The sequence below is a fragment of the Enhydra lutris genome, unplaced genomic scaffold, assembly GCF_002288905.1.
Source record: "Enhydra lutris kenyoni isolate GAN:26980312 unplaced genomic scaffold, ASM228890v2 scaffoldscaffold26, whole genome shotgun sequence".
In the NCBI taxonomy this organism is placed as follows: Eukaryota; Metazoa; Chordata; class Mammalia; order Carnivora; family Mustelidae; genus Enhydra; species Enhydra lutris.
The window spans coordinates 13,288,766-13,315,104 of NW_019154110.1; the positions used below are offsets into that span (position 1 = coordinate 13,288,766).

At 36.2% G+C, this 26,339-nt stretch overlaps 1 protein-coding gene and 1 pseudogene across 4 annotated transcripts in view; both read right to left on the reverse strand.

Moving 5' to 3' along the window:
- Nucleotides 1–26,339, reverse strand: part of LOC111151612 (vacuole membrane protein 1) — a 153,053-nt gene that overhangs the window by 84,514 nt on the left and 42,200 nt on the right. For 3 of the 4 annotated variants that reach the window (XM_022509708.1, XM_022509711.1, XM_022509709.1), the window contains 2 exons: nucleotides 13,494–13,661; nucleotides 5,603–5,734 (listed from right to left, as the gene is read on the reverse strand). In XM_022509708.1, the coding sequence (XP_022365416.1) occupies nucleotides 5,603–5,734; nucleotides 13,494–13,661 (300 nt within the window). The remainder of the gene's footprint in view (nucleotides 1–5,602; nucleotides 5,735–13,493; nucleotides 13,662–26,339) is intronic. The other variant, XM_022509710.1, reaches the window with a different exon arrangement.
- Nucleotides 10,445–10,781, reverse strand: LOC111151613 (annotated as a pseudogene).

The window sequence follows — 26,339 nt, forward strand, 5'->3', positions numbered from 1 at the left end:
GTCTCTCTGAATTTGGGCTAGCTTTAGTGACTTACTTGGCCAAGAAAATATGGCAAAGTGACTAGGATTTCTGAGGTTACATCGTAAGAAACCTTGCATCTTTCACCTAAATTAGTTCTGAACGCATGTTTTTGGAACTCAGGTGCCGTGATATGAGGAAGCCGAAGAATCTCCATAAAGGGTAACTTGAGGTCCCAAACTAACAGTCCAACTGAACTCCAAGCCAACAGCCAGAATCAATTTGTCAGTCAAGTAAGTAAGCCATCTTGAAAGAAATTCTTCAATTTATAGTCAAGCCATTTTCAGTAAATTTCATATATGTGAGCACTATAAATGTTTTTTTGTTTTAAACCAGTAAATATTGAGTAGTTTCTTACTCAGCAATAAGCTGGAACACCTCCTATCTTCATAATAACCCCCAAAATAAAAAATAGAAACATGAACTCTGACTTTGATGGAATGAGCATTAATGAAGATAAGGGAAGATGGAAAAAAAGGTTATACCTGAGAACCTACAGTGAAAGATATGGAAGAGGAGAAAAGCAATCTGCATTATAGAGCTCCAAAAAGGACTTTCAGCTGAACTGCAGAAGAGGCTGGGGTAGGGCAAAACCAAGGAGACTGTAGTTTATTTTTAAAGATCTATTTATTTTAGAGAAAGAGCACGAGTCGGGGGAGGGGCGGAAGGAGAAGATACAAAAGCAGACTCCTCACTGAGTGTGGAGCCTGACAGGTGGCTCAGTCTCATGACTCTGAGATCATGACCTGAGCCAAAATCAAGAGTCAGACACTTAACTGATGGGAGCCATCCAGGTTCCCTGAGGAGACTATATAAGAAGTAGACCCCTAGGCCCCACCCCTACTTGGCACAGACAACTTCCCTTAGCCCCGTAAAAGACATTAAGTATAGTCTCTAGACAAAGTAAAGCAAAGGTTCTGGGCTCAGGACATGTTTATGCAGGTATCCATAGTCTGAACACTAAGTGAGTTAAATGATAAGTCTATATGGTAAATGACCATCTCTAACCCCACTTTATAGCCTAGCTTTACAAAGCAACAAAGTTAATATTCCCCAAGTAAGAAATTGGAGGATCCATCTAGAGAAAATGAACTATCCGAAATGAAAGAGCCACAGAAACTGATATATATGGAGGTTCCAATAAATAAGATGACCTGCCACTCCTACAACTTGCCTCCACACACACACCTTACATTCAGCCTTTATGTGCCTTATTCTTACATATAAACAGAAAAATGAGGATCACTAAGCTTAGAGGAAAGCTTCCAATATGAAGCAGCACAAAGGAAAAAAACATGCCTGGAGTAACAAAAAACCTGAAGAAATGAAGTATCTTCAAACACGTAAGAAACTAGTATGCCTGGGTGGCTCAGCTGGTTAGTGTCTGACTCCTGATTTTGGCTCAGGTCATGATCTCAGTGTTGTGAGACTGAGCCTGCGTCAGACTCCATGTTCAGCAGGGAGTCTACTTGAGATTCTCTCTTTCCTTCTCCTTCTGCCCCTTCCCTCTGTGCTCACACTCATGCACACACTCTCTCCATCTCTAAAATAAGTAAATCTTAAAATAAATAAATAAACCATTTCTTGAAAATATAATACAAATCACTTTCTGAAAATAAACAGGAGAGTGGAAACACAGTATAATATTAGAGTTAGAAGATAAAATTGAGGAAATTGCATACAAAGTAGAACATGATAAATATTAGGAGCAAAATGATTAAAAAAAAAAAAATCAAAAGAGTAAGTGTTGGAGGCCCCACACCAAAATAATGAGAATTCCAGAAAGCAAAAACAGAGAATAAAGAGGGTAAATTGACGCAGAAAAAATACAAGAACATTTCTCCAAACTAATGGACTCTAGATTGACAAGCTTCTGAGTATTTAGTAGAATAAAATTTTAAAGACCCTCCCCCCAAAATTTAAAGACCCATACCTCAGATAATGAGTAACATATCAAGAGAAGAAAATAAAACAACCAAAAAAGAATACCTACAAAGAGGAGTCAGGATGGCATTAGCTCCATCAATATCAACACCAGAGGTCTGAAGATGACTGAGCAATGACTTCCAAATTCTAAGTTAAAAAAATGATTTTCAACTTAGAATACTACATTTAGTTAATTGATTAAGTGTGAATGAAGGGCACAGAATTTTCAGAATTTCCATCAGGAAACTACGGTAGAATGTACTCAACCAAAATGAAGGAATAAGGCAAGAAAGAAAAAAACAAGGGGTGCCTGGTTGGCTCAGTCCGTAGAGTATGCAACTCTTGGTCTTAGAGTCACTGAGTTTGAGTCCCATGTTGGGGTAGAGATTACAAAAAAAAAATAAGAACAAACAAAAACAGAAGAAGAGATCCAAATGGAAAAAGAAGCAACTGTGCAGAGGGAATCCAAGAGAATGCAGTCCTGATTGCATTGTGTGGGGAGAGGGTAGTTCCTGAGTGAGGACTCTCAAGAAAGAAAATAGAATTGGTAATATTTTATAGGTGTTACCAAGTGGAAAGTGATATAGAAAGGTGTCTCACAGAGCTGGTAGAAGGGAGAGAAGAGACTGAATGCACATGAAAAAATGTTAATTCCAAAACAAAAAGTTAAAAAAAAGAAAAAGAAAAAGGAAAACAGCGACAGTATACTAGTTGACTTAACAGAGAACAATACTTAGACCCGTTTGGCATCCAATCCACAGCATAAAAATTTAAGACTACAAGCATCCTAGACTTATTCTACTTTAGCTTTTTGATTTTATATAGATGAAAAAATGAGTTTTTGAAATGTTATATGACATACACTAACTATTGCCTAAATTTCAGATCTATCAGTTGTTGCTATTGAAGATACTCAGCCATTTAGTCTATGGATGGACATGGTTTCAGTAGTTGGAATATACTAATGACATGGGCATTCTGAGTTCTGGTTCTAGCTCTACTTCTAAGTGTAAAATTAGGGAGGTACCAACTTCTAGATCTGAAGTTTTCTGTAAGATTAGAAGAACAGTACCTTTCCAGACTATTTTAGTTATTAACACAAGGCTCAAATTAGATACTGGGTTTTAAAAACCATTAAAAATAATTAAAAAGTTGTTTATAGTAGTAACAATTATTAGCATTAATATAAATATTATGACGTGAGGAGAAGAGACATAGTATCTGGTTGATAGATAAGGCAAAGCAAATACCAAGGCCAACTTGTCTCTTTCCACACAGAACAAATTCTCGTAGCTCTTTGGTTCATTTGTTTTATATTTGGTTACTTGGCTATTCTATATTCATATTTGAAAATTTTGTTTTCAATTAAAAACCATAACTGTTCTTAGTGGATTTCCACCTAATAATGCCTTTTTAAAAAGTCCATCTGTTGGGGAGCCTGGGTGGCTCAGTTATTAAGCGTCTGCCTTCAGCTCAGATCGTGAGCTGAAGGGTCCTAGGACTGAGCACCACGGTCATGCTCCTTGCTCAGCAGGAAGCCTGCTTCTCCCTCTCCCACTCCTCCTGCTTGTGTTCCCTCTCTATCAAATAAATAAATAAAATCTTTTAAAAAATTACAAAAATAAAAAGCCCATCTGTCATTAAAATGTGTTTTCTGGGGCGCCTTAGTGGCTTACATGGTTAAGCATCTGCCTTGGGCTCACGTCATGATCTCAGGGTCCTGGGACTGAGCCCCATGTCAGGCTTCCTGCTCAGCGGGGAGCCTGCTTCTCCTTCTTCCTCTGCTGCTCCCCCTGCTGTGCTCTCTCTCTCTCCCTCTCTCTCAAACAAATAAATAAAATCTTAAAAAAAAAAAATACATACATATGTTTTCTTTCCCCTCAGGGTAATGGTTTTTTGAGTCTCTGATTCCACTGAGAAGAAAACTATGAACTCGTTCCTCATAAAAATATGTGTGTGCTTATGTGGGCACACATACTTATAAACACAAAACAGTAAGACAATTTTTCAAACAATTTCATTTCATAGGTTCATGAACACATCTGGGAAGGGATCTCTCTTTTATATCTTTCTTATTTTTGTCTATGTTGATTTCTACTGTCATTCCTAAGATGGAGACTCAATCAGATGATAATATTCTTAGGAATTTTCCTGCAAAGAATAAAACACCGGTTTTATAACATTAAGATAGAGGTTGAGGGTGCCTGGGTGGCTCAGTGGGTTAAAGCCTCTGCCTTCAGCTCAGGTCATGATCCCAGGGTCCTGGGATCAAGCTCCGAATCCGGCTCTCTGCTCAGCGGGGAGCCTGCTTCCTCCTCTCTCTCTGCCTGCCTCTCTGCCTACTTGTGTTCTCTGTCAAATAAATAAAATCTTAAAAAAAAAAAAAGTTTAAGATATAGGTTGATATATAGTTTATACTCAGGCTTAAATGCCTCAGCCTTAACCCCACCCCCCACTGTTAAAGGTAAGTTTATCATAATTATCCTTTCTTTTTTTAAAAAAGTAATATGGGACGCCTGGGTGGCTCAGTGGGTTAAAGCCTCTGCCTTCAGCTCAGGTCATGATCCCAGGGTCCTGGGATCAAGCCCCCGAATCGGGCTCTCTGCTCAGTGGGGAGCCTGCTTCCCTTCCTCTCTCTCTGCCTGCCTCTCTGCCTACTTGTGATCTCTGTCAAATAAATAAATGAAATCTTTTAAAAAAACTGAGTAAAATATATATATGTGTGTGTGTATATATATTATGTATATGTATAATATATAAATATATTTCAAAGTAATCTCTACGCCCAATGTGGGGCTCAAACTGATGATGCTGAGATCAAGAATCACACATTCTACTGACTGAGCCAGCCAGGTGCCCAAAAACCTTTTTTTTTTTTTTTTAAGATTTTATTTATTTATTGGACAGAGATAGAGATCACAAGTAGGCAGAGCAGCAAGCAGAGATAGAGGGGGAAGCAGGCTCCCCACTGAGCAGAGAGCCCAATGCGGGGCTCAATCCCAGGACCCTGAGATCATGACCTGAGCTGAAGGCAGAGGCTTAACCCACTGAGCCACCCAGGTGCTCCCCAAAAACCATTTCTAAAAAAAGTAATATCTACTCTGAATGTGGGGCTTGAACTCATGACCCTGAGATCAAGAGCTGCATGTTCTACCAACTGAGCTGACCAGGCACCCTTGTAATTGTTCTTAGGAGTTCTCAAATAATTTCCTTTAAACATGGTAAACTATTTTGATGTTATTCTCAAAAACATTCTGTTAGTCAGAAGTTTGACTATTTTGGACTCATATCCTGACCCACCTACTTGTCCCCCTTATTTAGTTAGTTGTCTGCTTGGTAATACTTAAGAAAACATAATGGAAAAAGAAATGTTTCGACTTCTTAACTTCATTGGCAACAACAACTTGTCCTGGCTTCTGGTCAGGTGTTTTGGCTTAGTCCAAGTTGTCTTGTGGACTTTCTGTATCTCTTTATTCTAAAATTAAGATTATAATCACTTTTATATTTCAGCTTTTCTGAATATTCTATTCCACACCATGTCTTTTTTATTTTTACGCTGGCAGTTTTCTTCTTCAAAGTATCTATTAACAATTTAACCTTAACCATAACTTCTTTAAGGATAATTAAAGTATTCTGTTTTTTTCCTACTGTTCTTACTTGTGCAGTCTCTGCGTGTTCCAGCATTTCTTCGAATTCCTGATATTCTTCATCATCTGGTTCGGCACCTGAAAGACGAGCTGCCCTGGCCATGAAATATGGAGGCAGTTCTCCAATTGCTGTACCGATACCCTATGTGCAAAACCAAATACTCATATGAGATTCTGTTCCCAACACAGTGTCACTAAACAGATCAAATCTATATTTTTCTACATTACCAAAAGCATGTTAAGATGTACATGTTAGGGAGGAAAGTATATACTACATAATCAAGAGAACATAACTGTGAATCCTGGCCCTAACATTGACATATGAAATGCCAGGCAAGATAATATACATTAAACTCTTAGACAATACCTGGTGCATTGCAGATAAGAAATTAATGTTAATTCTCTAGCATCTCTACTTACAATTATTTTGCCAGTTTTTTTCCCCTTTTCAAATAATTTGGTAATGAGTATTCACCAGTAGAACTGTTAGATAAAATATTTAAAAAAATTTTTTTTCTAGGAAACCTTCTGTTATTTAGGGTGTTGCTTTAATCTCAATATAACTTTATTTTGTGCAGAGTTATGGTCATGGTCAGGAAGCCCCTTGAAAACTCAACATTAGGATGGATAAATTTTTACCACAGGAAAAATGTTAATTTCCTCAGGACATTGAGTGACTCATGTTTCAGTCACTTTGTGGACTCTTGTTTTTGAAGACATTGTTTTTTTTTCAATCAGCTTAGGACATAAGGATGAAAACAAAGGTAAAAGAATCAGGAACTTGGTTTAGATTGAAAAGGCTCAAATGCAAGATAATATTGTAAAAGGTACATGGTCTCGAGGAAAATTCTCAACTTTGAACCATCCTTTTCATCTTGAGTCATAGTGAATGAAAAGCTGTGGTAATTCTCAGAAGCAATTTTAGGTCTTTCTATTCACTCTGTACTATGACTTTGTCAGCAAATGTCTTGAAAAGAATCCCTAAGAAACATTATTAATTCAAATATTTTGTGTTCACAGTGTTATATCCTGATGTGTGGAATAACAATCTCCAAATGAAACTGCATTATCCACATGTGAAACAAGAGTTCTGAAAAAGAATATACTTAAGTGCCAAAAGAATCAGGCTATACCTAAAGAACACAGAGAGAAATGAGAGGAAGGAGAGACAATACATTGAAGGATATATGAACAGAACACAAATCATATTTTGTTAAACAAAACAATTAACATTAGTCAACTTTGGAGGCTATCAGAGAACTATTTAAAAAACAGTAAAAAAAGGGAAAGAATCCATTATTTATCCTGTCTTATTTATATGAAGAATATCTCAGGGTAACCAAATTGGTGAAAAGGAGGTTTCTCTTTATAAAAATATTCTAGTTAATAACTAAAGGAAAAAATGATGTGATTGGAATACCCCTAGTTTATAACTCTTAATAAAATAATGGACTTGTATAACAATGGTGCTAATATCATAAAAAGAAAGATAATCAGACATTATTATACCTTATGATAGAACTACATAAGACTATGAACTAACTGTGTTCTTGTCAAAAAAAGATTTTTTCAAGCCTCTCAATCTATCACTCACAAGAAACACAGGGAACAGAACTATGACAATTGGGATATAATCAGTAAAATCTAGACTGTGGGAAACTGTATTTGACAAACAACCCAGTTTCAACAACAAATAAATCTGAAACGAAAAACAAGGAAATAAACACAATCAGAAAAATCTGAACATTAATGGGGTAACTGAATTGAAGCATCTATTCCTAATTTTTCTTAGATGTAATAATGTTTTTTTAAGTCCTAATATTGATGTATTTACAGATGAAATGTGATATGTTATATAGGATATGCTTCAAGATAATTGACAGTCAAATAACAAAGGATACAGATAAATCATATTAACAAGGAATTAGTATTAGCTGAGGTTGAGTGATAATATATTAAACTAATTATATAATTCTCTACACTTAAATATTTTTCCCACTACAAAAAATAGGAAGAAAAGTTAATTACAACATTTTATTCAAAACATGAACTTATCTTAAAACCTGTTAACTCAAATGGCCAATAGTTCTGAAAGCAATCATATGATTCAAACTCATGACAAGTTTCCTTAAAGCTAAAAAGGAAGTAATAATGGATAGAAATCAAATCAAGAGCTACATACTGACTTATACTTGGTTGACCATATTTATTTTAATAGTTTAATTCTGCTCATGTTTTCCCACATTATCAAGAAACAAGAATGGTGATCACGAGTCAGTAATCTGTTTTTTATGCCAACAAATTAAAGAAATATAGTCATCCAGACAGGTTCCCCCAAACACATTATATTCTAGACATGAAGTTTATTTAGTCATTTATCTCAAATTAGATACTAAAGTTCCACAATCTCATGATTCTTCAAAAACAATTTTATAATTCTTGCAAAATCAAAACAAAAATCCAAAACAGAACTGTGGAACACTAAAAACTGTCAGCCTAGGTTTAATTAAAGGGAAGAAATAACTGGCTTCCTTACTGCAAAACAAAGAGACAAGTGGTTTTTAGTCAAGCAATAATTCAGAAAGCTCTTCTAAAAACTATGTGCTCCGTATCAATTGTTTACCCTGAAGTCCCTGCTTCTTGAATTGGAAAAGAGTTTAACATGCACAAAATATGCAAAACCAAGAGGGAAGTATCTTCCCGGAGTGTCAATTTTTAAAAAGATTTTATTTATTTAATTGAGATACACAGCGAGTGATCAAGAGAGCAGGAGCAGGGGAGCAGAGAGAAAGGGAGAAGCAGGCTCCACTTCTCCAGGGAGCCCAATGCAGGACTTGATCAAGACTGACCCTAAGGCAGATACTTATCTCACTGAGCCAACCAGGCACCCATGGAGTGTCAATTTTACTCAAAGATTTGGGGGAGGAGAAAAATCCTGAATTTTCATGTTCTTAAAAAGTTTTTTCAAGTGGATTCACAAGCAAATCAGCAGCATTTTGCTTTTCCATGTTGGGAATCATAAGTTTAATGGTAAAACTCTGGAGAGCAGAAGATTTTACACATGCTGACTCTCAGAAATTACAATAATTTTGTATTATCTGTGTATTAATACTTTTTAAAAACAAAATCATTTTTCTATTACATATTCCAATTACAAACATAAATCAGAGGTTAAAAGCAGAAGTTAGGAGGGTAAGCTTGAAACCATTGAGAAATTCAGGGCTCTTACAGCAATGTTTTAAAAAAAATTGTACGATTCTAGCAGAATTATCAAGACTGATTTGCAAATAAAAGAGAAAATTTGCTTCCAGTTTCCCTTGGGTCAGTTTTAAAATGATTTCAGGAAGGAATGAACTTCTGACATATGCTACAACATGGACAAAACTTGCATTATGCGAAGTGAAATAAGCCAGGCATAGAAAAACAAGTGTTATATGATTCCATTTATATGGGGTATCCAGATTAGACATATTCAAAGAGGCAGAAAGTAAAATAGAGATTATCCCCTCACTCTCTCTAAAATAAATAAATCTTAAAAAAAAATAGTTAAAATGGTAAAACTTACATTATGCATGTATTACCACAATAAACACCCTCTAACCATGAACTTAACAAATAAATGACCTTAAAATGTGATGCTCTTTATCTGAAAGTCAACACACATGCTCTTCTCTTCCCTGCCCTGCTGTCCTGCTTTACTCCTTATCATTCCTGGGTCTGAAATGAAATGTTACTTCTTCATGGAAATCTTCCCTGAATCACAAATTAGGGAAAATTTTTGTGTTATACAGATTCCTACTTCACATTTTTATATGCAATTTTTCCACAATATTTACTTATACATTTTTTTCATGATAATTATTTCCCTCACTAGAATGAGGGTAGAGACTTCAGTTTTGCTCACTCTGAATCTCCAGTGCTTGGACACATTAACTGTTACTGGAATTCATGAGTAAAAAAATTTGTGAAGCCTTGCATTGGTGATACAGCCAAATTGTGGAAGATCAAAAGGTGCAAATGAAAAAGAGTAACTAATGATCAATAATATCAAACAATTCATTTTAGTGTGCTCCTAAGACCCATATGAACAAGTTGAAACTGAAGGTAACCCTGATCTTTATGTTATAATTGAAAGTATTTTGTATTTTAATGATTTTACTGATTCAGTACATTTATAATGATAGTGAAGTCTGTAAAGACATTTTACTTTGCTAAGTACAAATCAGATGAAAATTTCAAATAAGATATAAGTTTTTAATCAAGCAAGACATTCTCTTGAAAAAAAACATATGAACATAAATGGGACATTTGTGAAAGGGTAAACTCTAAGAATCAAGGTCAACACATTCTAAATTAGGTTTCTCAACCTCAGTAGCATGAACTTTTTATGACTGTATCTCATTTAACCATTTTAAAATATAAAACTAAGTGGTACTAGTTGCATTCACAATATTGTGCAGCCCTCATCACTATCTATTTCCAATATTTTTCATCACCCAAATGGAAACTCTGTACCTATTAAGCATTAACTTCTCATTCCTCACAACTCTGATAACTTCGAATCTACTTCTTGTCTCTATGAATTTGAATCTTCTGACAATTCACATAAGTGGAATCATACAATATCTTTCTATGGAATGACTTATTTCATTCAATATAATGTTTTCAAGGTTCATCTGTATTGTGGCACGAACCAGAGCTTCATTCCTTTTTATGGATGAATAATATTCCACTATATGTATATACTACAAAAAAAAATGGGGTTTTGGGTTTTTTTTTTTTTGCCTTTCTCTTTTAATCCCCTCCCTGCTCCAACTCTTAAAGAAGGACCCAGAAATCAAATGAAGGATGCTCAAAGAGCCAAGGCTAGTCAGCCCAAGATTAGCAGACTCCCACTTACAGGGACTAAAGTCTGGATGCTGGGGTCTCCAGAGTCTGGTAGTAAAAGCATGTGCAGAATAAGGTGGTTCTGGAGGCTAGCAGTAACCTGGTCCAGAGGGACTTTCTGCAATGGGGGCACCCGTAATAGGGCCAGGCTGTGTAAGAACTGGTGTTTGTTGGTCTTGTCAAAGAGCTTCTTCCTGTAGGCATTCGGAAATAGTACCGTGCATCCCACAGGGGACCAAGCCTAAGGCCCCGGCTCTGGACAAGACACCTAATTGGTAGAAAGCAGCCCCTGGCCTGGCCATGGCAGTGGATGGTCACATACATTTTGTTTATCCACTTATCTGCTGAGGGACACTGGGTTGTTCCCACCTTTCTGAAAATGTGAATAATGCTGCTGAACAGTGAAGTACAAGTATCTGTATTTACACCTGAGTCCCAGTTTTCAATTCTTTGTGGGTAATTACGTAGGAGTGGAATTAGAGGAGGGTCATATGGTAATTCTGTTTAAGTTTTTGAAAATCCACAAAACTCTTTTCCCCAGCAGCTGAATCACTTTACATTCTCATCAAGAATCTATAAGAATTCCAATTTTTCCACATCCTAACACTTGTTTTCTTTAAAAAAAAAAATAACAGCCATCCTAGTGTGTATAAAGGGATATTTCCTTGTGGCTTGGATCTGCACTTCCCCAATGACTAAATGATGTCGAGAATCTGTGCACTTACTGGCCATTTGTATATCTTCTTTGGAGAAAAGTCAAGTCAAGTTTTTTGCCCATTTTTTAACTGGGTTGTTTGTCTTTTGTTGTTGAGTTGTGGAAGTTCTTCAAACATTCTGGATATTAAACCTTTATCAGATAATGATTTATAAACATCTCCTCCCATTCTGTGGGTTGTCTTTTCACTCTATTATTAGTGTTCTTTGATGTAGAAAAGATTTTTAATTTTAGTGAAGTTCAATTCATCAAGTTTTCTTCGTGTTGCCTATACTTTTGGTGTCATATTTAAGAAACCACTGCCAAATGTGACATCATGCAGATTTGTCTCTACATTTTCCTCTAAGAGTTTTATAGTTTCAGTTCATAAGTTTAGGTATTTGATGTAATTTGAGTCAATTTTTACATTCGGCATAAGGAAGGGTCCAAATTCATTCTTTTGCATGTGAATATTGTTTTCCCAGCTATCCATATAAATGTTGAGAACAAAAGGAACCGATTTAAACATAACTTGATATGTGCTATACTTTATACATGACAAATAATTTCAAAGGAGGAAACATGAGTAGCAATGTGCAATGCCTAATGCTGATTGCTATGAGGATAATAAATTTAAGGTACAGTCTATATTTTTTAGGAGCATAAAATTTGGGAAAGTAAGCCACTATACCAGCCAAATTAACTAATTTAAGAGATGCATGGAGCCAAGCCAAATGAGCATTCAGACAATATGAACTATAGGAGTTAGAGGAGGCAATTATTACTGCCAGCTGCAATGGAAGTTTTTCTTTGTTGGCATTAGTGTTAATCCAGCCATGTAAATCATTTATCAAAGAACAAAAGCAAAACTGAAAACCAAAATCTATACACATGGTCTCTTTCTGGCATGTTCCAAGTATCTTCTGTTATTTTAATAATATTTTTCATCAAAAGACTAATGCGGTCAAATTTATAAAACATATACAACTAGTACAATGAATTTGTTTCCAGTATTTATAAAAGAGTAACAGGAAGTATGACAAGTTTTCCTGTCTTTCATATTCAACAAATTCAATATATGGCATTTCCTTTGTAATTCTTTTAAAATATAACATACTAGGTTATAGTATATATACTGTAACAGACAAATAACTTAGACTAAAAACAAAGACAATAGTTTGAAAAAAAAAAAACCCACACCCAAAATACTCACTAACATTTAAACATAATGTATTTGAAAACTCTGCCTCTTCTGTGGGTATGGTATTCATGTTCATTTTAGTTAAGATTTTTAAGTGATCTGTTCCATATGTTTATTTTATAAGACACTGTCAGGGGAAAAAAGTTAAAGGGAACATAACTTAATGAGTCCAAACAATAAAAAAATATTCAAATAATAACAGGAAGTCTTTAGCAAAGGAACTATTCCTCAATAATACACACTTGAGGGGTGCCTGGGTGGCTCAGTGGGTTAAAGTCTCTGCCTTCGGCTCAGGTCATGATCCCAGGATCCTGGGATCCAGTCCCGCATCGGGCTCTCTGCTCTGCAGGGAGCCCCCTTCCCTTCCTCTCTCTCTGCCTGTCTCTCTGCATACTTGTGATCTCTCTTTCTGTCAAATAAATAAATAAAATATTAAAAAAAAAACAAAAACCACTTCAGTGAATTTGGCATAATGAAAAAAAAAGAATGCTTTGTATAGATTAAAATAATCTGCCATTGAACATACAGTCCAAAAGCTTCCCAAAATGTACTTAAGCAAACCAAAAAAAAAAAAAAATTGGTACAACTGAAAGTAAGCTCACCACAGACAACAGCCATATAGTCTGATACTTTACTATAATAGTTAGGCCTATTAAGAAATATCTGACCTTACTTCAGTATCATTAACAACTCAAAAAATGAAATAAGCTTTCTAAGAGTAAACACAGAGTATCTGAATATAAGAGAGAGACATAATGTTTACTAGTGTGGGTCTGATACATAACCACTTGCTATGTGTTTATCAAATTTATAAACACTGGTAAAATTTTGCAAAATAGTACAGTTGGATTATCTGTACTCCTTTTCCCTCCTGTTGTCTACTTGGCATCCATTGCTTTGTGGTACCTATGGCTTCATGACTTCCTTCTGAATGTCATTCATGAAAAGGGGAAACTCTAAAGGGTTTTTCTTAGAAATGGATAACCGGTGGCTACATGAATTAATTTATCTACTGACTTGCTAAGTAGATACATATTTGTACTCAATTTCAATGAACTATAACAAAGTTATCAAGATAGTGAGGTTAATTTTAGACAAAGATGAAAATGAACATCTTACCCACATGCAGGCCTCAATCCTAACTTTTGAGATGATGCTCCACAAAGAAATGGTTCCTTCAATGCCCTCTTCATCTGGACAAATAATCTGATCAGGATAGGGTGGTTCAGGGAAATTAACTGAATTGCATTCATAAGCAGCTAATGTAACTGAAGCTATATGTGGACCCTATAAAACAAATATGAGAAACCTCTGATGAGAAATATTAAGGCAAAAGGAATTTTCAACACACATGTCATTTTAACAGTACCTTAATTACTGCATGTAAATAGAAAAATCTTAGCTTTTATTTATTTATTTTTATGGCAGGGGGGCATAGGGAGAGGGAGAGAGAGAATCTTAAGCAACATGGGGATCAATCTCACGACTGTGAGATCATGACCTGAGCTGAAATCAAGAGTCAGATGTTTAACCAACTGAGACACATAGGCACCCCCAAAAATCTTAGCTTTTATTTTTTTTTTTTAAGATTTATTTGTCAAAGAGAGAGGGAGAAAAAGAGAGAGCATGAATAGGGGGAGCAGGAGGCAGAGGGAGAAGCAGGTTCCCCACTGAGCAAGAAGCCTGATGTGGGACTCGATCCTAGGACCCTGCGATCATGACCTGAGCCAAAGGCAGACGATTAACCTACTGAGCCACCCAGGCATCCCAAAAATCTTAGCTTTTAAAGAACAAGAATCGATCTAACTAAATATTTCAAGTTGCAGTTGGTAATCTGAAAATATAATACTGCTCAGAACTTTTTCCTGGCTTGCTTTTTTTTTTAAAAAATTCAGATTTACTGAGGTATAATTTACATAGAGTAAGAGTCACTGTTTTTATGTCTGTAGTTCAAAGAATTTTGACAAATATATTCAACTGTATAACCACAACCAATCAAGATATAGAACATTCCCATAGCTACAAAAAAATTCCCTGGTGTTGGGACACCCGGGTGGCTCAGTGGGTTAAGCTTCTGTCGGCTCAGGTCATGGTCTCAGGGTCTCAGCTCTGTGGCTCTGTGGCATTGGATTGCATCAGGCTGTCTGCTCAGCAGGGAGCCTGTTTCCCTCTCTCCCTCTGCCTGCCTCTCTGCCTACTTGTGATCTTTCTCTATCAAATAAATTTAAAAAATCTTAAAAAAAAAAAAAAATTCCCTGGTGTCCTTTTGTAATCAATCTCCTCCCCAACACCAGACCCTAGAAACCATGATTTCTGGCTTTATTCTATCTATATTCTCATTTGCAAGAATGTTATAGCCTGTGATAAAAACTTCTTGTGCCCTCTTCTTTTAGGCATAATTTGAGAATACCGCCTTTTGTCCTTACTTAAAAATAGCTGGTGAAGTAACTACCTCACTTACCTTCCCCAAAGATAACAGAGCCTAAAACAAAATGAAAGTGTTGTATCAGTGAATTTTTCCTTTCTTTTTTTTTTTTTAAGATTTTATTTATTTATTTGAAAGAGAGTGTGAGAGAGAGAGAGAGATCATGAGCAGTGGGGAGAGGTAGAAGGAGAAGCGGACTCCCTTCTGAGCAGAGAGCCCAATGCCGGACTCAATCCTAAGACACTGAGACCCTGACCTGAGCCAAAGACAGACACTTACTGACTGAGCCAGGTGCCCTGAGTTTTTCTTTTAAAGCAAGTTTTTCCATGGAAGCTTTTGTGTCACTGCGTACCTTTTCTTTAAAACATTACAAAAATTAATAATAATCGCACCGGTTAAAATGGATTAATATTAGATGTGTGATAAGGGCTTAAACACAATCGTTCTCAAGTGCACATGTATGCCAAGGTGAGGGGTCTGCATAAGAACCAAGTAGGGGGTTTACTAAAAATATAAATTTCCGGGGCTCCTGGGTGGCTCAGTTGGTTAAGTGTCTGCCTTCGGCTCAGGTCATGATCCTGGGTGCTGGGACTGAGCTCCACATCAGGCTCCCTGCTTAGCAAGGAGTCAGTTTCTCTCTCTGCCCCTCTTCCGTTCATATTCTCTCTCTCTCAAATAAATAAATAAAAATCTTTTAAAAAATATATAAATTTTTTAAGGTCCCCTAAGCATAGATTTATTCAGTAGGTGGGGATGGGAACTTGTATGTTTTAAACAAGCTCCTTTAGAATTTCAAATAGGCTAGGTTCTAATAGGCTAGGTTTAGGAACCATTGGGAGAACAGTAAATTAAGCGTCAGAAATTAAACCATCTTGGACAAAGTCACTTAACCTTTCCAGGCCTCAGTCTACTCTTCAGCAAGGCAAAAGAATTAGACTCACAGTTTTATCCAGCTCCAAAATTTAAAAACTCCAAATTTAATCAAATATGTCAATAAAAACTAAGAATAATTTCCAAAGTTCTCGTGAGGTGTCAGAGCTAAACCCTGGACATCCTGAACATGTTGCTTTAACACACAGGATAAAGCACTCTGCAGAGCCATACCATAACTTCTGGAGCCAGATGTTCTGGTTCAGGTTCTGGCCTCTGCCACTTACTTTCTGAGTCTTGCTTTCCTAATCTATAAAATGGAAATCATCAAATATCTTCAGAATCTACATTCTGGGGATATTGTAAGGTTTAAGTCAATAACTCAAAGTACTTAGCTTAGACTAAGCCCTCAAAATGTACTAGCCATTAGTTATTATGAAGAAAAATACTATATTTGTAGAATAAAATTTTGTAAGATAATATTAAAATTTTAAGTTATATAATGTTATAAATATAATCTGAACTTGTTATATATATAAAAAGTACACATAATTTTATTTTCTTTTGCTCTCTCTATACACATACACATACAGTAAGAGGTCACTGTATATAAAAGAGGCTTTTTAAATCATAAGGTAAAAGAATTTGTGGTTTAGAGGCACCTGGGTGGCTCAGTCCGTTAAGCATCTGCTTTTGGCTCAGGTCATGATCCCAGGGTTCTGGGATTGAGCCCCAAGTTGGGCTCCCTGCTCAGCGGGGAGTCTGCTTGTCCCCCTTCCTCTGCCCGTCTCCCCGCCTGTGCTCTATCTCTGTCGCTATCACTGTCTCTCTCAAATACATAAATAAAATCTTGGGGTGCCTGGGTGGCTCATTCATTAAGCATCTGCCTTCGGCTCAGGTCATGATTCCAGGGTCCTAGGATCGAGCCCCACATCAGGCTCCCTGCTCCATGGGAGGCTTGCTTCTCCCTTTCCCACTCCCCACCGCTTGTATTCCCTCTCTTGCTGTCTCTCTCCTTCTGTCAAATAAATAAATAAAACCTTTAAAAAAAAACCATAAAATGTGATTTAAAACAAAACTTTCTGTTGCATGTTAATAGGAAAAATATATTCATAAATCTGAGCTATGTTTCTCCCTATATGCAACCGGCACTATGTGTTCACATAAAATCCAAAAAACGAAGTTCTACGCTTAGTACTGACTTAATCAATTATTAGTTTTTTGGGTGTCTGGGTGGCTCAGTAGGTTAAGTGTCTGCCTTAGGCGCAGGTCATAATCCTGCGCTCCTGGGATTGAGTTGGAGGTCTCTGTTCAGCGGGAGTCTGCTTCTCCTTCTCCCAATGCTCATGAGGCTCTCTCTCACTCACAAATAAATAAATAAAATCTTTTAAAAAAGATTATTGCTTTTTTTTCTGGACCAACAAATTCTATGTGAATTTTTAGTCTATTCCTCTTTTCCTTGAATTTTAATTCACAGAAATCCATAAATAGCAATATTTACATTTAAAAAATAATTACATAAGTGCTTTTGATCAGTCGTTTTTTCTTAGTCACATTTTCCTTAAAAATTATGATTAACCATGAAATTCACAACTTCTTTGAATACTATATGCATAAGAGATTTCACAATTGGGGGGAAATTATTACTTTGTGATTCTTTAAAAAAAAACAAGTTTAAAGTTTGTGGAATTCAGAATAATTGAATTAGGTGAAAAATTTCTTACTGCACACATAGCTAAGTATCAGATGCAATTAAAAAAAACACTGTAGTGTCCACCTGTAATATTTGAAAACATGAAAGAAAAATGTGATACCAGTAAATAAGAAGAAATTCAAGGGTTTGTCCACAATAGCCCCACATAATTGACCCCTGTAAAATGTAGGAACACTTTGCCACTCAACTCTAGAAATGAACTCTCAGTAAACAAAATTAAACGGTCCTGGATGCTAAACTAAGATTTCTGCGATACAAAGGAAAGAAAAAACTACATTTCTATTCTAGAAATACAGACAAAATATGTACTTCAACAGATCAAACACATTATCCAAGATAAAAGACGTATTCATAGTTTCAATTTTAAATAATTCTAAAAAGGGAAAATTTCAGCAATCTGATGAGAATTTTTTCCCTAAAGAAAGGACAGTTCACTCACACAACTAAACCGATATATACTTTCCATAACCACATTAATAAGTCATGATTACTCAGCCTTAGAGCAGATGTGGTGGTTCCCAGCAAAACAGACACAAATAACTCAGCTTCTTATCCTTTGTTCATTCTCAAGAGCCTGTTTAGCCTGTACCTTGACCATTTAGTTTAAACTATGCTAACTATAAGAAACCTTACAAGTTCTTTTCAATTTTATAGGCTGATGTTTCCTAAATGTAACTGAGTTGACTGAAATAAATATGTTTACAGAAAAAAATACAAACGCCAAAACTAAAAAATGGTTAATTAAAATAATTTTTAAAGGTTACACATACTCAATCTACCTCTTAAGTTTATTTTCAAAACAAGTCCCACTGCAATGTATCAAATATTAAAGAATCACATTTTAACTATACTAAATGAAAAAAACAAGGGATAAAGACAAACAGCTACTGTATAAACAGAAAAGGCTGTCTGGACAGAAGGCTATCTGAACAGAACCACCATGAAATATATAAAAAAACCTCACAATGTACTAAGCAGGAGGTTACGCTGTCCTGTGAGTATGCAGATATTGATATATATGGGTTAGAGGTCCTGGCCTTTAGTTAGAGGGTTTCTGAATCAGATCATGAAGTAAGTGGTACAGACTTTTACATCTTTAGTAATCTCGAAAACTGCACAAAGCATATGGAGCAATTCTTTTCAGGCATTGTATCACAGGCAGTACATGATTTCTGACTGCTAAGAGAAGGGATACAATGAGGAAACCCTATGATGACTCTGGCTTTTCATTTGTAGACACATTTCATGTCTATAGCAAAATCCAAAGAGAAAGAACCCAAGCAAAGCAAGGTGGTCTTGGGGCACCTGGCTGGCTCAGTCTGAAGAGCATGAACTCTTGCTCTCGGGATTGTGAGTCTGAGCCCCACAATGGCTATAGAGATTACTAAAAATAATAAATAAACAAACAAACCATGGTAGTCTTGCTGAGTTCAGAAGCAAACCTGAGTTTAGGGAGGCTGAATAGCTGAAATCTGTGGGACAGAATACTAATGAAGAGGGAGCAATGCAGAGAAAGAACTCTAGAAACACGCACAAGGTCCCCTTGAGATTTTAACATAAAAAGCTGCATTGCAGGCAAGGGTGAGATTCCATTAGGCTAAGCAAAATAGAAGCAATGGGAAAACAACTAACAGGGAGTTGTAAGCTAAACAATTCCTAGAGTTCACACAGAACTAGGAAACACTTGTACTTTAACCAGCTAAAGTGGAGAGACAGCATTCAGGGAAGACCTTGGAAAGAGCCTAGAGTAACAGTTACTCCAGATAGCCATAACATGTTTTTTAAAAACCCTTCAACAAGGGCGTGTGGGTGGCTCAGTGGGTTAAAGCCCCTGCCTTTGGCTCAGGTCATGATCCCAGGGCCCCTCCTCAGGCTCTCTGCTCAGCAGGGAGCCTGCTTCCCCCCCCACCCCCTCCCTACCTCTGCTTGCCTCACTGCCTACTTGTGATTTCTGTCTGTCAAATAAATAAATAAAATCTTTAAAAAAAAATAAAAACCCTTAAACAGGTCAAGCCGATCCATAGTAACTTAACTGCTCATCAAAACAAAAAAATTGATGCTCTGTAGAGGAAGACAACAAAATCCATATAATCAGCAATATAATACATGTCCAGCATCTATTAAGAAACAACTAGATCTGTGAAGCATGAAAATATGACCCATAACTGGAAGAAACATTAGTCAACAGAAACAGAAACGTCAGAGATAATGGAATTAGCAGACAAGAACCTAAAAACAGTAAATATAAATATGTTCAAGGATTTAAAGCAGCAATTGGCAAACTTCAAATACGGACCAAATCTGACCCACAATAGTTTTATGAAGTTCAAAGAATACAGCCATGTGCATTCATTTACAAATCGTGTCTGGCTAATACTGTGCTACAAAGCAAAACTGAATAGCTCTGAAAGACACTATAGTTCACGAAGTCTAAAATATTGAAAATATGGCCTTTTACAGAAAAAGTTTGTTGATACCTGATTTAAAGGAAAACATAAACACATGAGGAAAGAAAGGAAATTGTAAAAAATGGAACTTCTAGGGGTGCCTGGTTGGGTCAGTCGGTTAGGCATTTCTTCGTCTTCAGCTCAGGTCATGATCCCAGAATCCTGGGATCAAGCTCCATGTTGGGCTCCCTGCTCGGTAGAGAACCTGCTTCTCCCTCTCCCTCTGCTGCTCCCCCTACTTGTGCTATCTGTCAAATAAATAAATAAATAAAATCTTAAAAAAAAAAGAGAGAGAGAGAGAGAGAGACTTCTAGGGCTGAAAATAAAACACCTGTATAGAAAAATTCATTGGCTAGATTACCAATACATTAGAGGACTGCAGAAGAAAATATTAGAGAACTTGAAGATAGGAGAATAGCAAAGTATCTAAACTAAACGATATAGAGAATAAAGGCCATGAAAGAAATAAACCTCAGTAACCCATGGAATAATACCAACCAGTCTAGTGTACATGTAACTGGAATTCTAAAAAAGAGAGGAGAAAAGTGTGTGTTGGTGGGGAGGAGTGTGTGCAGAAAAACACCAACTCACAAATCTAAGAAACTCAACAAACCTCAGTCAAGATAAATACAAACAAATTAAAACTTAAATCACTGAAAATCATCATAATCAAAATATAGTCAAATTGTTATAACTCAATAATGCTGAGAAAATCTTAAAAGCAATCTGAGGGATGAAGATAAATTATCTACAGGGAAATACAGATAAGACTTCTAGTCAGAATAATGCAAACCTAAGACAATGGAATTATTTCTCTGAAGTGCTGAAAAGGGAAAAAAAAATCTAGAATCCTGGGAAAATATATTTCAAAAAAGAAAGTAACATAAAAACATTTTCAGACAAACAAAAGCCAAAAAAATTTGTTCTACCAGATGAAAATTTTAATGTACACAAAGGAGTAAGTACTGGAAATAATACAAGACCTTTCTTCCTCATTAAAAATCTCTTCAAAAATATCTAGCTGTCTAAAGTAAAAACCACAGCATATGTAAAAGTAAAATATATGATAACACCACCATATAGTATGGGAAGGAGAAAAGAGAATATACTATTGCAAAGCAGTTATATATACTAAAAAAAATGTTCAGTCCAAAAAAAAGATAGAAAAAGAAGAATAAGAAATAGGTAGGACAAAGAGTTTGAGGATACATTTTAAACCCAGTCACATTGATAACTATATTAATTATAAATGTACCAAACATACAAATGAAGGGCAGAGAGTGTTAGACTGCATTAAAAACAAGACCTCAGTACATGCCATCTATAAGAAGCCCATTTTAAACATCGAGACCCAAAAGTAAAAGTAAAGGGATGAAAAAAAGATAACCCATTTAAAATAATAAAAAATATGCAGTGGCCATATTAATATCAGATAAAGTAGGCTTTGAGTACAGGGCATATTACTAGAGGATCAATAATGACATTTCATAATGATAAAAACACTAATTCTCAGGAAGTCAGAACAATCCTAAGTGTGCAGGCACTTGATAACAGAGTGTAAAATACATAGAGCAAAAACTGACGGAACTGAAAGGATAAATAAACATCTCCAATTACAGCTGGAAATTTCAATATCCTTCTTTTAGTAGTTGATAGAACAATTAAATTGACAACTAGTATGGCTACAGAACACTTGAACAATATGGAACACTCCACCCAACAATAGCTAAACCCATATTCTTTTCAGGAACACATGAAACACTCATCAAGATAGACCATATGATGTGATACAAAATGAATCTCAGTGCATTTAAAAGAAAGTGCCATGCAGAAAGGTAAAGATACAAGGAGCACTACCTAAGGAAAAGTGGCAAGTGAAGGATCTTGATGGTTATTATCTCCAGTTAAGGTCAGCAGCCTTTAACCTATGAAGTGGTAATCAAAGGAAGCTAAACAGCTACATCTAGCCCAGGTTGTTATTCTCTGTCAGATGAAGGTCTATAAATTCCCTAGAGATCAAGTCATAAGTAACACTCACTAACTGTACTCCTAACCCCCAAGAGTTCCTAATTAATGTCAATAGAAGTTCCTGTCAATGATAAGGAGGTTAAATTTTAAGATTGCAATGAAAAGTTATACTCTCATCAAAGAGGCAAGTTTTAGTTTTGTATTGTTTTTAAATAATTCAGTATAGTCATTCTAAGTGAAGTCACCTCAATAAGATAGTCCAGCTATTTGTGACATATCAGACATCTGGTTTTGCTTCAGTTCAAAACCTCATATATCTAAGTCTCATGAGATGTATGACATTATATTTTCCAAAGTTTTGACCATGGAATACTTTGCCTTGTTCAGGATAAATGATGTTTGGTTGGCCAGGGAATAGTATGTCTGGGTGAGAGCAAAATCATAGTTAATTTGGGGGTAAAATTTCTTATAAGAGCAGATATAGGTATTTGTGGAAAAAGTGTTTTAACCTTTAAAATATTCTTAAGATAAGATTTAAGTTATACTTCTACAATGTAAACTCTTTTATGAGTAGTGTATAAAAGGAAGTTTTAGTGATTGAAAAAGATTTAACAGAAATACTTCTATGAGGTCAATTTGTACTCTAACTTCAGGGATAGTAATAAACCGAAAGCTCTGGACAAATTATTAAAGCCCTGAGAATGAAGTCTTGGTACTGCAAACACAAATTAGGGTTTTTGCAGGAAGGGTGTGAGATATTCATGCTAACCCCGGAAAAAAATTACATTAGTAAAATGACAAACTTGTATGTACACTGCTGCTTCATTTAAAAAAAATGCTTTCTGCTTTTGAACTTAAGTGTTGGATTTACTTGGGGGCCTTTGTTTCTTTTTTTTGTTTCTTTCTTTTTTTTTTTTTTTTTTAAGATTTTATTTATTTATTTGACAGAGATCACAAGTAGGCAGCGAGGCCGGCAGAGAGAGAGAGAGGAGGAAGCAGGCTTCCCGGGGAGCAGAGAGCCTGATGTGGGGCCCGATCCCAGGACCCTGGGATCATGACCTGAGCCGAAGGCAGAGGTTTTAACCCACTGAGCTGCCCAGGAGCCCAGAGGGTAGGGGGAGGGCTCTGTTTCTTGCAGAGCCATTTTTTTAAAAGGGAATACCTAAAATGGTCATATCAGTTAATTGTTAGCCTATTCAGGCATAACTCTTTATCGACCAAGATGAAGAATATGATATCACATTAAAAAAGTGCAGTATGTGGGGCGCCTAGGTAGCTCAGTGGGTTAAAGCCTCTGCCTTCGGCTCAGGTCATGATCCCAGGGTCCTGGGATCAAGCCCCACATCAGGCTCTCTGCTCAATGGGGCGCCTGCTTCCTCCTCTCTCTCTCTCTGCCTACTTGTGATCTCTGTCTGTCAAATAAATAATAAAAATCTTAAAAAAAAAATTAAATGTTTAAAAAAAAAGTGCAGTATGTGTATGCAAGAGTTTTTGTAGGGAAGATAAGGGGACAGACAGACATTCTTCACCTTAGGCAGCTCCCTTAGAACTGATAAAACATTCCTAAAGACTAGAGTTGTTTGTACAACATCTGTAATGTCAATTCATAGCCTAATCCATCATCCATACACAGAAGTCAAGTGAGATCCCAGAGGCAAAACTTCCAATTAGTTTTGTCTGGAAACTTTAGGGCAAAGGTAATAAAATCAAGAATCCTGTGCTGATTCACTGGGAAAACATTTGTTTGCCACACTCCTTCACTAAGGAACAAAAGGAGTCAGTGGTTAGTCTGGAATGTGATTCATTAGGAATATCTGGGTGATAAATAAATGAAAGGAGATGACAAATGGTTGTCTGTACAACTTGCAAAACCTTTGTTTTCTTTAAGTCCAACGTTTAGGGGACTTCAAAAATGCCTTTGTAAACAGGAATTCTACTTCTCAAATTCTTTTAATCATTGCTTTTCTCATCATAGTCAGAAAACAACTTACTTAAGGTTATGGTGTACAGCAAATCATTCTAGAAGGCTAGAGCATATAACTATTAATTCTAAATGGGCACAAAAAAAGTTTAACTAGTGTTTATATTATTTTTGTGAGGAAGGTCCCAAGTTTACAAATTAAGCCTCTGGTCCCTCTCTATAAAATGCAGCATCACTAATGCCCAAGCAGTAATTTGGGCATTAATGTGGGTTTGTTTTCTGAAAATGCTAGTAACTTACTGGATATAATCAGACTTCTATCTCACATTCCTCATTTGATGAAAAGCCTATTAGTAGTCGTAGTAGAAATAATAATAGTAATAATGCCTTCACACCTTAGGTAACAGCAAGAATATAGGAGATTCTTTTTTTAAAAAAGGTTTTTTATTTATTTTAGACAGAGTGTCTGCGTGTGCACAACTGGAGGAAGGGGTAGAGGGAGAGAATTTTCAAGCAGACTCCTGGCTGAGCATGGGGCTTGATCCCACCCCAAGATCATGACCAAGCTGAAACCAAGAGTCAGATGCCCAACTGACCGAGCCACCCAGGTGTCCCTATATGACATTCTAAAACAAAAAAGTGTTATGGTAAGTATAAAACTGCTAACCAAAACAAAAAAATGTATAGTAAATTCTATAGTTCAAGACCCCAAGTTATAAGGTCATGCTGTTGAAGTCACTTTTATTATACTGAAATAATCCATAAGATATGTTTCCTTTTTTTTAAAAGATTTTATTTTTACGTAATCTCTACACCCAATGTGGGGCTCAAACTCACCACTCTAAGATCAAGAGTTGCATACTCCACCCACTGAGCCAGCCCCATGCCCCTAGACATGTTTTACTTTTCTTTTCTAAACCTAAGCAATTTTTTAAAAAGATTTTATTTATTTATTTGGCAGAGAGAGAGAGATCACAAGTAGGCAGGGAGGCAGGCAGAGAGAGAGAGAGGAGGAAGTAAGCTCTCCACTGAGCAGAGAGCCCAATACGGGGCTCGATCCCAGGACCCTAAGATCATGACCTGAGCCGAAGGCAGAGGCTTTAACCCACTGAGCCACCCAGGTGCCCCAACCTAAGCAATTTTGATCAGAAAGTTGATTTAAGTGTTCAGGAGAAGTGGACCACATATTTACAGAGAAATTTAAAAAGGTTACCATAAATTGTTTAAAATATATACCCACACGGCAGAGTTCAGTTAAACTAAATCTCCTCACCTTTCTTTTAAGCACACATTAATAAACAGTGATTTAAGGGCAGGAAGTTATCCAGTCTATACATACCCGTTTTATTTTGGGAAACCTGGCCCTATCTCCTGGAGACCCTGGTTTGATGTGGTGATATAAGAGTTAATAGATGAATCATTCCTTGGGGAAAGGCAGGGAAAAGAACTGATCATGCCTTCATCAAAAAAAGCACAGACCTTTTCTAAGAAGGGCCTGTTTGGTTTTCCCACAAGAGCCCTAAATCACAGCATACTTATAGACAGAGTCATTATACCTATACAGAGCAGTATGAAGTTATACTAGAATCCTACTTTTGCCAATGTCTCCCGTTTTTTTTTCTTCTTACAGAGGGAAAGACAGGTGAGCAAGAAGCAATAATCAGAAGTGAAGCAGGAAGAAAAGTAAAGAGGTGGGCTAACAATTTTTTAGAAGAATTATTCTACCACATGGCATTAAACAATTACTATAATATTTCTTTTACTGAACCTACTTCACTATTTCATTTCAATCCATACCCATGTAGTTTTCCAAGTAACATTTACTTTAGGCATTAAACAGACAACAGTCATAAAGTGTAAAAAATGTTTACATTTAAGGAAAAAAACAGCTTTTTAATAGCACACTACAAAGTACTATATACGTACTATAAAGTACTAGTTCCTTAAAGGAAACAGGGCGCTATATACAGAAGGTTTCTATAAATATTCAATAGCAATCAAGAGGTCAGATTTTTTTAAATGTATAATTTTTAGCACATACTTCAGTGATGAAATAATCCTAAACTTTAAAGCAGAAACAGGCCTCTAAATCTTATACTAAGGCAAATATCTCATAATTAACTTTATATCTATTTTATAACAAAAAGAAAAATATTTTTTCTATTACAATGGTTACATTAAACAAATAATTCATTAATACTATTCATATTGTAATGCCTTGATGTTATAGCTTCTAATAAAACCTGATTTGTCCACATTGGAATGAATTGTTCCAAAGCTTTTCTACATCCCAACTGCATCTAGACAGGGCAATTCTAATACTTTCAATATGTGAGTATCTCTCTCATTCTGATCCCCAAAGGTGAGGGAATTCGATGGTTAAAATATATACAACAAAGGGGGTGCCTGGGTGACTCTGTTGGTTAAGTGTCTGACTTCAGCTCAGGTCATGGTCTCAGGGTCCTAGGATAGAGCCGGGGTTGTGTTCCCCTGCTCAGCAGGGAGTCTGCTTGTCCCTCTGCACCTCCCCCTGCTGGTGTTCTCTCAAATAAATAAAATAAAAACTTAAACACACACACACACACACACACACACACACACACACACACACACACACATA